General features: G+C 40.8%; 1 protein-coding gene across 3 annotated transcripts in view; it reads left to right on the top strand.

The window, feature by feature from the left end:
- BICDL1 (BICD family like cargo adaptor 1) overlaps window positions 1-16,384 on the top strand; it is a 106,507-nt gene that overhangs the window by 71,292 nt on the left and 18,831 nt on the right. For all 3 annotated transcript variants that reach the window (XR_008993909.1, XM_036929449.2, XM_036929447.2), the window contains exons 3-4: window positions 11,054-11,170; window positions 13,942-14,088. Coding sequence is in view for 2 of the 3 variants with exons in the window: in XM_036929449.2 (XP_036785344.2) it covers window positions 11,054-11,170; window positions 13,942-14,088 (264 nt within the window). In the remaining variant the exon portion in view is untranslated. The remainder of the gene's footprint in view (window positions 1-11,053; window positions 11,171-13,941; window positions 14,089-16,384) is intronic.

Genomic DNA, 16,384 nt, shown 5'->3' with positions numbered 1-16,384 from the left:
TGCCATTATATAGGGATATTCTGTGCCTTATATTGGCTGCTTCATGAGCATTCATCTCATATCCTTCAGCTACTTGAGTGTGGATGGAGATTGTGTTTTGTACTCTTTATATACCTCATAGGAACATGAAGCTTTATAAATTTTCAGACTTGAAAGTCTGGTGTTTTTTAAAACAAATAACTTGTTTTCCCCCCTCAGTCTTTCTAAGTTTATACTAAGATTTGTTGTGATTGTTGTATCACTCTCCCCAGCTTCATTATTACTAAAATTCCTGATTTTTGATATTAACAATTTAATTTTCTTTCACTTCTCTCCCTAGGTTGATGACTTATGAATTTACCTATTTTAAAAACTAAATATGGGCTTATTTTTCCTGATTATTAAGATAATACATACTTCTGTAGACCATTGCACTGATACACTATAACATTTTTAATTCACTCTGCTAACAGTGAACATTTAGGTTGCTTCCCGTTTTTTACTACTGAAAACAATGCTGTAGTGAACATCCTTGTTCATATATTTTGGGTACAGAGTGAGTTTCACACACCTGCATCACATATCTGAATTAAGATAGTGTTAATTAGTAAGGTGGTACAGCCGATGTTTACAGCCACACCGTTACTGTGTAACAGCATAAACTTACAAAAATCCAAAAGCCCAACATGGATTGAATGGGTAAATGTCTAACTTAACAGACATTAAACTTGGGGTTATTCGGAAAAACAGATTCCCATAAAACACTAAAATAAAATGAAAAGCTTAGATAATATGAATCTTACCTTTATTTTGTTAAAATCTCAAGTTTTTCACTTGGAAGAATTGTTACGTTTGTGTGTGTGTTTACTTTGGCTTGAAAATACAGTAATGCTTTCCGAAGTCTAGAAAGGACGCTCTGTATTATAAAATGAAAATATAACTTGATAAGTGAATTGATCTTCTAATAAGAAAACATACACCATTCATTCTCCACAAATACATATTAAGCCCCAGTGATGTGCTAAACAATGTCCTGGACACTAAAGTGCAAAGCCTAGCAAGAGAGAGATTTAAATAATTAGTAAAATATACTTCAAACTAGTTGAAACCCAAGATGAAAGAGCAGGAAAAGAAAATGCTTTCCTTTGAATATTTGCAAACATCACTACTACTGTACTTGTTATGCCTCAGGTTTTGTTCTGTTTTGTTTTGTTTTGTTTTCTCCTCTAACCTTTATCAACTGCTTTGTTTTTAAAGTTACAAGTCCCTGTTTCCTGTGATTTGCTCTTCCATCCTTCTGTCATTCTCCCTAAACTGGTATCTCATTTGTTAACCTATCATTGACCAGGGTGTCCCTTCTGGGCCTCAGTTTCCTCTGTATAAGGAGGGAGTTTAAATAACTGTGTTTGTTTGTTTGTTTGTTTAAAGTGAGGTCTTGGACATTCTTGGAATCCAGGTAGGGTCCACATCTGTGTTCCTTACTACTGTATCCCTGGTACCTAGCATAAACCTGGCCACACAATAAAGGCTAAATAAACTTTTGTTAACATTTTAATTTAAATTTGGGATCTGCATGTCTACTCTAGTTCCTTGGACATCTTTATTGTTTTTGCTTTCATCCCACAGTAATGATATTATACATTTAGACCTGATTCTTTTAATTTCTCAAGGTTAGTTTCTGTCAGCCTTGAAAGATCCTTAGTTCATTTCAGTTCAGACATTTTTTTGAGTACCTGCCATGTGCCAGGCATTATGCTATCCACTTAGAATACAGAAATGAATTAGGCACAGTCTCCTTTAAAATGCTTGAAACGTGGTGAGGTGGCAGGACTCATAAATGGATAACTGTAATAAATGTAGAGTGTACTCTGCCAGAGCTAAGTGGCCAGGGTGCCATGAGAACACAAAGAAGGGCACTCTGGGAAGTTGGGGTGGGCACAGAGAGCTTCCTGGAAGACATGATGCTGCAGCAAGGTCAAGAAAGACACAGAAGAATTAGTCCTGTGAAGCACTGGAGAGAAACATGTCCAGGGAAAGAGAGTTCAGGGGTAAAAGGGAGAATCACAGAAGATTGAAGGTTGGTGGGGATTGGCCTCGGAAGACTTTTTGTGCCTGTAGGTAGTAGAGAACCACTGGAAGATTTAAGCTAGAAAGTGTCTTTTCAGATTTACATTTTTCTTTCAGTGTCTTTTTACCTACTACTGTGGCCCTATTGGTGGGCATTAGGAGAACAAAGTCTTTTACTTGGGAAGGTAGCCTGTCTGTCCTTCTGTCAGCTTTTCAAGATCATTGTAGCTTTTGGTATTCTGCAGTTTCTCTGCGATGTATCTGGGGTTGGATTTCTTACTTTTTCTGCTTGGGGTTTCTTGAGTTTGTTTGGTGTCTTTCATCATTTGGGAAGTTATCCGACATTATCTCTTGAAATATTTCCTCTGTCCCATTCGCTCTGCCCATTATGGATATGCAGCTTACACTTAGGAAGGTATACTAACATATCTCTTCTGTTTTCCATCCTCCTGTCTCTCTGTGCTGCAGTCTGAGTAACACCTTCCGATAGTCTTGTTCCTTCTAACTAGTCTTCTAATTTGGTGATTTGCTTTTCAACTGTCTCATGTGTTCTGACCCTCTTTTCATTGTGTCTTATATAAGAAACTGCAAGGCATCTTTACAAAGTGGTCTTGACCATTTTACACTCCTACCAATAATGTATGAGGATTCTGGTTGTTCCACAATTGCTGTCATTTTGTGTTGTCCGTCTTTGCACTGTAACCTTCTTATGGGTATATAATGTTATCTCATTGTGATTTTAGTTTCCATTTTCCAAGTGATCCGTGATGTTGAGCACTATTTCATGTGCTTGTTAGCTATTCATGTATCTTCCTCTCTAAAGTATCTATTCAGATCTTTTGCCCATTTTTAAAATCAATTTGTCTTTTTATTGTTGAGTTAGAGGTTTTTATATATTCTGAATACAAGTCCTTTGTCAGATATATGTGTTGCAAATACTTTCTCCCAATCTGGACCTTCAGATTTATGACATTAATGATGTCTTCTAATGCTTAGAAGTCTTCAATTTTGGTACTATTTTGGGGGTTTTAATTTCAATTATTTTTTATTTCTAGACATCTTGGGTCTTTTTTCAATTTGGCATGTCACATTTTATGTTTTCTTATCCCCTAGAGATATTTTTTTTAATCTTTAACCATAACACAATTGTCTTATATCTGATAATTATAGGATCTGAAAGTCTTTATGGATCTGTGTCTGCTGTGCTGGTTCTCGCTCATGAGTTCTTCATGGGTATGTTTGTTTTTGTTTTACTGTAATCTGATTCTTTTTATTAGAAAATTCTTTGGGGAGATTACTTGAACTTTGAATGAAGATTCCAACCTCCAAAGACGATTTGTTTTATTCTGCCAGGTCTAGAGACACTACCAATGTGGTATTAAAAAAATAATAACCTACAGAGAAGTTACAAAACCAGTACAGAGATTCTAACGCATCCTTCATCCAGCTTCCCCAGGAAAACCAGGAAATTAACATTGAGACAATACTATTTACATATGTACTGGAATTCTTCCAGTTTTCCCACCAGTGTGGTGGTGGTGGTGTGCTTCTGGCCCATGGTCCAGTTCAAGCCCCCCTATTGCATTTAATTGTCGTGTTTCTTTTCTCTCCTACAATCTCTGACAATTCCTCAGTCAGTCTGTGTTTGCCCTGAACTTGATACTTTTGAAGAGTACTGACCAAGTATTGTGTGGAAAGTCTCTCAGTTTGGGTTTGCCCAAAGTATGTCATGGCTAGACTGCAGTTGTGTGGCTTCACAGAAGCGGAGTGCAGCGTGCCCTTCTGGGTGCCTGGCACTGAGGACGTATAACTTGGGTGTTTTCCTGGTGATGCTTTTATCACTTGGTTAAGGTAGTGTCTGCCCAGCTTCTCCGCTATGAAGTTGCTATTTCCTCCTTATGATAAATAAATCTTACGGGGAGATACTTTGAGACTGTTCAAATGCCCTGTTTCTCAACAGACTTTAGCCTGCTAATTATTAGCCTTCATCCTCTAGTTGTTGCCTGTAAGTTATTACTGTGATGCTTGCTAATGGAGATTTTCTATTTCCATCATTCGTTCTACATTTATTAATTAGAATTTTCTGTGAGGGAGAGCTCTCCTTTTCCCCCCATGCATTTCTTTATTCAATTATTTATTTACCAGTGTGGACTCATGAGTATTTCTCTTATTCTGTGTGTTATACTCCATTACTATCATTTTATTGATCACATAGTCCCAGCCTTAGCCACTGGAGCTCCATCAGGTTGACACCTATATCGATTCAGTGAGCCTTCACCATTTTTTGAGCACTTCCTTTCTTTCTGGAGTCACGAGATGTTCCAGGCCCATCTTGTGTTTTTCCTGCCCCAACCATAGAGTCAGCTGTTTCTCCAAGGAGTCTTGGTTCATTTATTAGAGAATGTAATTTAGAAACCAATATCTGGGACTAGGTGTGCTTATTGCTACTAGGATGCCATTACTTTTAAACCCTCTCAGAGGATAGAGGTAGGAAGTAAGCATATATACAACTAACACACTGTGATGCTTGCCTAATGGTGATTTTCATAAATAGACATCTATAATTATTTCTCAGTCTATCCATTTGTATATATTAAAAACCATAAATTCATACTAATATTTCTAATTCCAACCCAACACCACAGAGTTCATTCTGGCCTCCTTTCTTTATTTGTAACTTCCTTTTCTACAAGAGAAAAACCGGATTCTCATCTATATGTTTACTTATTTGTTCAGTTCTGTTAAACACATATAGTAGTGTCAGAATTGCTAACCCATACCTTTGTGAAAAACAAATTTAGTATTATTTATTACAGTGCACTATCTGTGTATAGTTCCTTTTCTCTTGAACCTTGCAGAGTACAGTCAAAAGACTCTTTTACAAAGTTATTCAGGTTAATTATTTTCTTCTCCACCCCCTTCAGTGTAGTTATTTATTTGTGGTGTCGTAGGTTTGTTACTGTTTGTGTCCCATTGGTTGGTTGTAATAATTTGCATTTGTGAAACATTAATATGGCTCTATCACTAATTTATCAGCTCTTTGTTGCTTTTAAGAAGTCTTTTTTATTTTGTTCATTATTTTTAGCTGTTTTCAGTAGGAGGATCAATCCAAATAACCTAGCCTACCATATTACCAGAAATGAAGCCTTTTCTCTCTAAAGGTATGGTGAAAATTTTGCTGTCTTCATACATTAAGGAAGAAAAATATATATGTGACAAACTTCACTTCTGAATTCTATTTTTGAAGAGCTTGGGGAAGAATTGGCATACTGAAGCCTAGTGAGAACAAAAAGACTGTTTTACATGTTTTGCATTTATTTATCATCATCTAGTAGATGTCTATCACTTTTATTACTATAAATAATCAAGACAGTAGAAAGGCTTGTCGTGTAACATGCTGTCAATAGGGTTATGGCACCCATTACCTAATACGAAAGTTTTTAACAATAAAACCTTGAAGATAAAATACAGACCTCTAGTTAATTGGATTCCCCAGTTAAGCAAAGGGTAATTATAAACCCATTTGGGGTTCAAACTGGTATAGATTTTATTTTCTAAAGTGTATTCATCTTCCTTTCTGACACAGTAGTGTTGTCCATTCCACTTCTATCAGGTAGAGTTCTACCACCACCCCAGTGATATGTAATCATTATAATTGCAAAATATGGGAAAATCCCAGATGCCCAACAATAAAGGAGCAATAAATCATAACACATCTACTTGATGGAATATCATGCAGTCATTTAAAGTGATCATTAAGAATAGTAATCATAACATGGAAATGCTTTTGACACATGCTAAGTGGAAAAGAAAAAAATCTCTATGAATAGTATAATTATAACTAATCATACACACACACTACATAGAAAGATTGGGGGGAAATCAAAATGCTGATTTTTGTTGATTTAATACATATTTTAAAACATAACCATTTTCTGCAGTGGGGTTCTGTTACATTTAATTGAATATTTTAATTGCTTTTAAAGTAGTGTCCTAAAGCAACAGTTAACCACAATAAAGTACAAATGGTTTGAAATAATTCACTTTTTATACTAAATTAGAAAAAATTCAGGGTTATTGCTCTAATGTCACTTTAATTTTAATAAGCATTTTGAGAGGGAACAAAGTGGGAAAGGAAGGAGGTGCTACATAAGAGTCCAGGTGCAGAAACTGCAGGGCTGGGTAGGAATCCCAGCTCCAACATCAGCACCAGTGTGACCTTGGGAAAATGACTTACCCTTGGTATCCTCAGGGGTAAATGGGGAAAATCAGATTACCTACTTGTTCATGTTACTGTGAAAAGTGAATGAGATAATAAATGTGAAATGCTTAGAACAGGGTAACACATATCATAGATGCTTGATATGTGAGCCATTAGGGGTTACCCTCCTCCTCCTCACTGTCACTCTTACTGCCACCACTCCCCCAGGTGTTTCAGGCAGATGCGCATTATCCAGCATGCCCTGGCAGAAAAAGAGGTTGAGAATTTCGCTCTTAAAGTAAAATCCAGTAAATCAGGCAGAGTATTAAAATAGTAATCTTTTCTAATATAATTTCTAAGTTAATTGGTTCATTTTTCTTTCTTTTTGACAAGTTAAATGGATGCTCATGTGTTACTAATGCAATTTCCTTTCCTTCATTTAATGGGAAAGTACATAGTTAACTGTTCTGCTTTAGCCAGTTTAAACAAATTTAAGTGTTCCAGTTTGGGGGAATGTTCATGTTATTAATCATGTCAATAAGAAGGATGATCATGGAACAGCTCTGTTCAGTGGAAAGAAAGTAAACTGTCCTGGATGGTACTCTGACCAAATCAGACGTATTAGGAGAAGGAACGCTCCGTCAGTTTGTTTTGCCAACTTGAGGATGAATTAAATAATAATAACCCAAGCACTCAGATAGTAAACAGAGTTCATTTCAGATGGTTCAAAGACTCTATAAGTATTAAGCTTTCAGCACGCTTTAATAAAACCAGAGTTATTTCTCAAATGTCTTCTTTACCATCCAATATGTATACAATAAAAGTAAAAGAGACTTATATTTTTCAGAGTATTAGAAATGAGTATTTAAACATTAATGTTTCCTGGTACCCAGTGGTGGCAAGGTATTGGGAAGGAGGCATATTTGTACTCTATTGGAAAGGGTAGAAATTAATACAAGCTTTTTGGGGGACAGTTTGGTAATACCTATCAAAATAAATATTCATATCCTTTTACCGAGTGATTTCACTTACAGGAATTTATTCAGTTGTAGGGTGTTCTCCCACAAGCAAAAGATTGGGTAAGCAAAAATCTTTTCTGCAGCAATGTTTATAATAGCAAAGTATTGGTACACTAAACACTCATAAGTAGGAACTAGTTAAATTATGGTATATTCCTGTAACTACAATTGTTAAGTATAAGGTATATCTACATATTGACATGGAACGATGTTAAAACCTATTTTAAGACAAATATTTTAGTAATGTTTAATATAGATATGAATAGTAAGTTTCTAGAAAGATTCACAGAAACATCTCTAACATGAATGATATTACAGTTATCATAGGAAAGTAGCCCTGATGACTGTGGATAAGTGGGGACTTTAACTTTCATTTCATTTTTTCGATTCTCTTTAGTTATCTTTATTCTGAATATTGTTGCCCATATTATAGAAAAAATGTTAAAAAGTTTAAAAAGAAAAAAACAAATACCTGGACTAAAATCTTACCATCTTTTTAACATTCATCTGTGATTATAAATGTTATTCTTTGCCACAATTTTGCCACAGCTGTTATTGGCTGCTTAGTCAGACATGGTAGCAAAAACTCATCATTTGGGGAAGTAAACTGTAAGGACCATGTCTGCCATTTTCTACTATAAGGATCAATTGTCCTAATAAGACCCCACCACCACCACCACCAAAAAAAGTCCCAGAGTCCAAAGTTAGAAGTAGTGAAATTTGTATCTCCAAGGGAGGTATGGCTCCTGAATATTTGCTGGTTATTGAATACCTTTGAAAGACCACCAGGAAAGCAGAACTGAAAGGTATAGCTGCCAAGTATTCCTGTATTTCTTCCTATTTTTTAGTTTGACCCACCCACCTCCATAACGTTGGCCAAGTCACTTAACAGGCTGTTCTCAGTGCAGACCCCAGAAGTGGCTGTGCATGACAGTGCCCTATCCATACACATGGCGTTCTCAGTAGTACCTGATTTTTTAAAAAACAAAGGACTTATCCTTGGACCTTTTGCTATTTCCCTAAACTTCAGTGATTTGACTCAGTCCGACAGAGTCCTGAATCAGAAAGAGAGAAATAGGCATTCCTTTAGACCTACCCTTTTGTATTAATATGTAAAGGAGGAACATCCTATAATTTGGGATAGTGAGACTCAGAGAAAATGACTCCTACAGCTGTACACATGTGTATAGTAGGACAGGAACTCTAACTAACCCTGATCATCTGACTCTTGACTTTGTTTCTCTCCATATACCACTCCTCTTCTCAGGAGCAGAGCAGGTCTCTTCAGAGAGTCCACTATTATCCTGGCTCACTCTCCTACTTAGGAACTTCAGAGAAGTTCTGAAACTAATTATGGAGCTAAGACTGGTTTCGTGGGCTTCCTAATACTTTAATCAGAAAGCATCTAGTACATTAGAGTTATGTACAAACTTAAGAGATTATTGCTTAATTTATGTGCAGAGACAGCTAATGCTCATTCTATTAGTCAGTTATAAAGGTCTGAACCAGATTCTGTCTCTTAAAAAGAAGAAAATAATTTACTTTGAAAGATGCTTTAGCTCCTTGCAAATGGTTGTTTTATCACTTGGGGTGATCTGTCCCCTCCATCACCATCACAGCAAATGACTGGCCACCCAGCTGGAGGTGGTGTGGTGTGGTGGGAGAGAAGAGAACCAGGAGGCCGAAGACCAGGGAGTGCCACTCCCTCTCAGCATCTTCCTCCATGTCTGAAAAATGAGGCCAGCAATTCCTGCTTCTTAGGGCTGTTGAAGAGTCTAATGGGAGATGTAGATTAAAAGCCTTTGCGAACAGTACGTCCCTGGGCACATCTGAGAATCAAACATTTAAAGGTGATATGATAGCTTAGTGGTTAGGAGCTCAGACTCTGGAGTCAGGCTTCCTGGTACAAAGAGACAAATTTTATTTCTAGGAAGATCACTTTGAGAGGAGACTAATCTACAGGAGCATTTCTGACACCTCCTGGACTAGATTTGTAACCCTCAATGTTGTCTCATGATTCATATCAAGCTGGTGATGCTCAGGATAAGGTCAGCTGCCTGAATTACCAGTGCTTTGCAAATCTAAACATATTTGAAACCCTGGTAGTCAACTGAATTAAGTACTGGCAATCATTTATGAGAGAGAATTTTCCTTATGAGCCCTAAATTATATTAGGTGAAATTTCAAGAGTCTTAAATAAAATTGCTTAGTATTAAAAAAGAAGGGAAGAAAAAAAAAGAGCCTTGCTAAATGTGACCGGTAAGGTTTGGTTCCAACAGTAAGTGATAGAGGAAGAGCTACTTCAAGATACAAGAAGGCAGCATTGCAGTCCTAATTTGAGGGTAAGACACCCCAAGGTTTACCATTTTGATGCCGGCACTTATTGAGATGTTGGGCAAGTTCCTTCACTTCCCTGAGCCTGTTCACTCATTAGTAAGTTAAGGATGATAGGCCCTACTTTGGTTGTGACCAAATTACATATTGTGGACTGATGCATTTAAAGCATTTAGCATAGTTCTTGGTAGACAGTAAGCATTCAGTAAATATACAAATGTTATTTTTAGGCAAGGATGACTAACATGGTTTTCTAAGTGATTAAGGAGTCTAAAACAAGCTGGTGGTGTATGAAATTAAATTTAGAATAAGGAAGAAAAAGAGATGGTTTAATTTTTGTTGTGTGTTTTGTAATTGTTTAAAAATTAAAACCATAGGTTAAAATTTTTATGTGAGTCTCACGTGGGGACAACATTTGTTGAAACTGGGACCAAAACAAAGATGGGCAATTGATTATATAGCACTTGAAGATAAAAAGAACTTTGAACATGTAAACTACTAATGTGAGAGCCTCATTGAGCAGCTAGCCTACCATTTCAACATTATCACCATCGTCCCACCTTCCCCAAAAGCCTTTCCTAACCATTTTAACACATGGTGATCTCTCCCGAGCACTCATAAAGCTTACTGACCCCATTTGGCCTCCAGAAAGCACTGAGGCAGTTACCTCACCCATTCCGTGGCTGCCCTCTCTCCAGGGCGGTGTCCAGCGTTCCTCAGTGAGGGCTGGGCTGGGCACTCAGGAGGAGGACAGGAATGCTACTCAGGGAGCATTCTTTCAAAATACTCTCCTGCATATTCGAGAGAAGGTGCTGACACCTTGAATGTATTTGGTGTTTGCTGTGTTTCAGCTTTAGGGAATAAATGGATTAGAGTAGGAATTGAGCACCTCAACCAGTACTCTCCCAAGAATCAAAAGTTGCAAAAAATGTCCTTGAGGAATGAATGGCAAAAATCTTAACAGAAACAACAGGGAATTTCCAATACTGCCCATATTGAGTGGAAGTGAGAAATGCAGAGATGATTTGCTCGGGCCCTGATGAGGAAATGGGTGGGAGAAATAAAGGAATTTCCAAGGTAGTAGGTGTATCTGTATTCTTTCATGTAAAATGCTGAGACTTTCAGTTTGGTAGATGTTTGCTGAGCTGATGCTATGTGCAGAGTAATAATGGTAGCTAAGACTTGAAAGCTTACTATTTCCCAGGCTGTTTCCTCTGATCAGCAAAGTAGTCCTGGACCTACACAGAGTCATTTATAGTGGACAAGGGGTGGGAGTTTGTCTTGTTTGGGCACTAGAAAACAAATGGACCAGGAGCAGGCCACCAGTCTGTCTCATCCTCGCAAAAACAGAAAAGTGCAAAGAGATGCCTGAGAAATGAAAGGCATCCCTTTTACTCCCTTGATTCCTGAGTAGTTCTCTTTGCACCACTCTGAAGGTGTCCTCTGCTTGCAGGCATCAGAAGTTGAGAGACAGCTCTCCATGCAAGTCCATGCCCTCAGAGAAGACTTCCGGGAGAAAAGCTCATCAACCAACCAGCATATCATCCGGCTGGAAAGCCTTCAGGCCGAGGTGAGCATCCCGGCGAGGCAGTACTTGGAGAGGGAAGTGTTTTCCTCGTTGGAGGTGCTGCACTGGGTCCTTTGGATAAGGAGCCCTTTGAACTAGGAAACAAAACCCTGCTCTATCTAAAACCTCTGAAAAGCGATGTATCTGTGAAGAACTAACGGGGAACATTTGATCCATGTTTCTTTGGGTAGCCTCTTGTCTACCCAGAGAAATAAGTCTGCTTACAGTTACTGCCAAGTGTGTTAAAATCATGAATGTCTCACACTTTACTGGCTATGTTGACCCTTCCAAAAATATCCCTGCCAGTCCTAAATAGAAGGTAGGCAAGGGACTCTTGCCTTTCTTCATTCCAGTTAGATCCAGTACAGTCCACCTTAATGGGACCTACTGTTATTCTCACCTGTAAGATGAGAGTAATAGAACTGTGTGCCTCTAGGGTCGCTGTGGGTGTCCGATGAGTTAATGGGTGGAAAGTACTTTGCGTGGTGCTTTGAGCAGAGCTATGTTACTGAAAGCATCTGAGAGGCAGAACTTGGTAGCCGGGGTCTATGGGCCTGAGTGCCAGAGGGAAAGGGAAAGTAGCACTTAGGGGACAATACTGTGAGGATCAAGGTAGTCTCAGGGGAGGGTCATATCACCAGCCCAAATGGGCTCCTCCCCGGGGGAGGGTTGCATCTGCACCTGAGGACCCCTTGGCCAAGTGTCTGAACAGCAGCCTTCCAGCTAAGTTACCCTTTGAGGGACAGGCCAGGGCAGGTGCATATGCATCTGCACTGTGGTTAAGTGCTGCTCCCCTGCTGCAGAAATGACCTGAAGATGTTTTTCCTAAAGTCTGTCCATATCTTCTCTTTTCTCCTACCTCTCATTCCCTTCCTTCCTCCCTTCCCTTGGAATTCCTACTGGTATTGAGCAGCAGGTTCTCGAAGTAAGTAGTTTGCTCCGGGGGGTGGGGTTGGCATGCCTGTCTGTGGCCATTTGTGTGCATGTCTTGCCGTTCAGCTGCCTCTGCCAAGCTCTAACTCCTTCCAGTTGCCTGTCTTCCTCTCCACTCTACTCACTGTTTTGAGATCCCTGTGACACAGGGTCATTCCCAGGAATGATGATTGCCAGATTTGGTCACAGGTTTCAGGGGGTAGGTTGGGGTGAGGGAGTTGCCACCTAATGCCAATTCCTTGCTTCATCTGGCAACAGGGCTACTTTAACAGCCAAGCATTGTTCATTTCAAATAAGTTACTTCATGTAGCTCTGTACTTGTTAAGTTCTTCTAAGGGGCTGGGGGTTGTGATCAGAAATGTATTATTATTTCACTGAGTGAAACCTGGGAAACAAAGATTATCCATGGAAGGAAAATGTAACAGTTAGAGGGTTTTTAAATGAAAATCAACTGGAGTAAAAATTCTCTTCACATGGGAAATGTTGCTTCAGTGTGGAGAATAGCAGGTCCATTCACAGAAGTGGCCTCTTGGTCCCTTACCCAGGTGCACACTTGAGAGACAGTATTTCTTTTGGGGCCAGATGCTTAATCTCCCTGGACGAAGGCACATACCTCCCCAGGACAGCATCCTAGCTGACTGAGCGGTGGCCAGGGAAGATCTGTGCCCAATGAGCAGAATTCTAGGAGAGAGAGCGAGAAGAGCCAAAAAGCAGAGGGGAAAGTGGGTTCCAGAGAACCTCAGACAAGTTAGACATGCATTTCAGAATCTCCCTGGGAGTCTGAGGTCAGCACCCTTTGCGGATTATTCTCCAAGCCAAACTAGAGAGCATGAAGAGCATCTTCACCATGTCAGGAGAATATTTACAACAAGAAGCTGGATGAGAGATCAGTCCAGCAGAGACCTGATAAGTGGGAGGAGCCAGGAATGCCTGCAGGACTCCAACCATCCCCCAAGGCATCCCATAGCCCCTGAGCAGGTGGCATTCTTGGGGTGAAGCATTGCTGGCCTTGGGGAATGCTGGCTCAGCTTCTCACCCTTCAGACCTTGAGGTCAGAGAAGACTTGGCATCCCTTTCCTCTTTTCCTCTGTTTTCTCACTGACACTGAAGAGACTAGACAGACCTTCCTAAAAGAAGATACATATCTCTTGAGAGTGCCTAGATACTCCGTGTACAAACATACCAGCCTGTTTAATAAAAGGAGAGAAATTGCTTCTATTCATAAGTTACTTGGCTGAGGCAAAAGACACTGTGTCCCTGTGCTGTTCCTTCCCAGGACCCGGGCTGATGCAGGCACTGCCTTATTTCCTGTACCCTGCTAGCTCCCCTGTTAACTTGGGGCCCTGGGTCTGAACTGTGGCCTCTAGGTCCAGACCTGCCCCCAGGGGGCAAAGGACAGAAAAGAGCTGTAGAGTAGGAAAATACAGCAGCTCCAAAGGCTGGCGTGGGCATCTTCTTGTGTTCATTACTTGATAAGGATCCTACAGCAGATTAGATTTTACTTCCCAGTAAATTGTGGGGTTGAGGTAAAGTGAGCAGGCAAGGTGGGGCCCTTCTTTGTCTTATCTGTGGAATTTCCAGAACACTAACCTTCCCTTTCTCTGCCTGGCATCCCACATTCCAGCTTCCAACCCTAACTCCCACCCCTTCCCAGACAGGTTTCTGGAGGGGAGGGGTTTTCTTCTCAACCTGGGAGTCCACAGCTGTTCTCTCAGAGGTGGCGGCAACAGGCAGAGCACCTGGGGAGACACGTGCCTTTATGTTTGGGGCTAGTCCCTCCTTTGCTAGTCACCTGCACGGGTGTAACTCCACACCACCTCTGTGGTTCTCCACCCTTTCAGATCAAGATGCTGTCAGACCGGAAACGGGAGCTTGAGCATCGCCTCAGTGCCACCTTAGAGGAAAATGACCTGCTCCAGGGAACCGTGGAGGAGCTGCAGGACCGGGTGCTGATCCTGGAGAGGCAGGGCCATGACAAAGACCTGCAGGTACTGCGGCAGAGAAGCTGTCCCGTAGAACCAGGGCCAGGTAAAAGGAGCGCTTCACTGCCGAGCCCTAAGGAAAGGCTAGGAGGCTCATGCTGCCCCTGGGGTCAGGGTAGATGCAGCCGAGGTCTCTGCGGGCCTTGTAGTCTTCGGGCACTCACTAACTTGGCCAGTCTGGCTGTGCCAAGAAGAAATACCTCACTACACACAGGTCATCCTTCCATGTTTTATTCTGAGCCACTGGCCCCTGGAGCTGTTTCCCAGAGTTCTCTCTGGGCTATTACCAAGACTGGAACACCAAGAGTGTCATTCTGCCTCCTAGGGTTTATGAAATCTGCTAGAGATTTCAGAGCGAGCCTGTGACTTTCTGTGCTCAGCTCACAATGCTCTCTCTCTCTGCTGCATTCAAGCTGATGCATTTAGTTGGCTGGCACTGAGCAGAAACCACTGCCCACTGAAAGAAGATACCCACTAAACACAGCAAGACCTAATATCCTACTTCTGCCAGTTGCTAGAAAAGGCATAAGCTGACCCCGTTGTGAGCCTAATTAGCCCCTTCTTCCTAAAGGAAATTGCTTTGTCATGGCCATATTTGCCCTTATTTGGGAAATACCAGCAGGCCTTAGCTGAATCCCCAGGCTCACACTTGACAAGAAACAGCCCCCTAAAAAAAAAGACAATCACTCCCAGCCTCCCGTGAATTACAGTATAACATCTGCTACCAAGAGAGCTCTGCCAGGCTGGCCTAGGAGCACCTGGACCAGTGACTAAGAGTACATTGCTTCCCCTTGGGCCTCCTCTGAGCATGCCATGCAGTGGAATAGATCACAACAGTATCATTTGTGTAGAGGTGGTCAGCCGAGTGTACTTGAGCACACGATGGGTCCCTGCCCAAAGACCAGGCCACAGAAGGCCCCCTGGCTCAGCAGAGATCACAGCTACTGACACCGTCAGCTAAGCTGCCATCTGAGTGATTAACCCGTTTAAGGACAAATTAGCCATTTTTCTCCCTCCAGGTTTTTTGTACCTTCAGTTCAGAACTTCGCATATAGTAGGGCCTCAATAAATGGTGAGTAGAAAATGATGATGCTAGCTAAAACCTCACAGCAGTTTTCAAGATGGAAAAGGAGTTTGCTCATATTTTAAGGTTAACGTTAGTAATAGTGAGCATTCATATGCTTCTATACAGGGAACAGAGTGCTTTTGCATACATTCTAAAACAGGCTTAGAAAAAATGATTTTTCCAAAATAGTGTAATAAGTCCTTGGTAGGGTCAAGAATAGAACCCTTACCTCTGATTCACCTGGTACTCGGTGATAATTTCTAGTATATCACATGCCTCTTGCAAGTCAGTGTTTTACCAGCATTTATTAACCTGTCAGACACTCTCCTTGGGGTTGCTGTGGTAGAGTATGGAGAGGAAAAGGAAAAGAAGTACAGGAAAATGGAGAAATGGCTCTGCTTAAAAGAATCTTTCAGTCTAGCATGAATTCAAAAATGAGAAGTGCTTATTTCATATTAAGAAATGGGGATCTGGGAGTGGAGAGGAGCCGGGACCAGTGTGGGCCATCCAGCAGCTGGCTGGCACCGCGGGCTGTATGTTCTCTAGGAGTGAGAGGCAAGTCATGCCACGTTCACAGCCTCTCCATCTGCAGAGCCACTGTCCTCTGATTGGGCTTCTCTAAGAATGAGAGGGTGACACTCACCCCAAGGCCCATCAGGTCAGGCAGTTCCCACCGTGATTTGGAAAACTACACTTAAGGACTGAATTCTCATCTTTCTCAACTCTTTGTATTTATTTTCCTTCAGTTTATATGAAACTTTCCTTAAATTGCTGCTAATTACCAGTGTCCTCCAGAAAGCCCTCTGCTGCTGCTGGAGTGGTCTGTACCGGTACAGAAATAAAAATTCCACCTCACTCAGGTGGCAGTTGAATGGTTCTAAGTTAGACTTGTAATATGTAGGGCTGATGGCCTTAGAATGTATATAATCCCAGGATTTTAATCCTTTTCCTCAGACAAGGGATGAGAGGAAGGCTGAGCAGGCAGGGCAGAAGGCCTGCCATAGCCAGAGTGGCCCCCTTTTATCTGGCTCACTCTGTAATTGAGGTTCTACTGCCAAACAAAGATTTTTAAACCACATCAAATCCAACTCTGATTTTTTTGTTCAGGCTAAGAATAGGAATAAAAATTGTTATTTATTGAGCACCCAACAAATTAAAAAAAACAGGCATTTGCTAAACTCTAAATACCCAGTCAAGGATTTTATCCCACCAAGGGCCTCTTACAACTGCCCTGTT

The sequence above is a fragment of the Manis pentadactyla genome, chromosome 14, assembly GCF_030020395.1.
Source record: "Manis pentadactyla isolate mManPen7 chromosome 14, mManPen7.hap1, whole genome shotgun sequence".
Taxonomy (NCBI): Eukaryota; Metazoa; Chordata; class Mammalia; order Pholidota; family Manidae; genus Manis; species Manis pentadactyla.
Note: the sequence above shows the minus strand (reverse complement) of the source record. Positions and strands in the feature narration are given on the sequence as shown.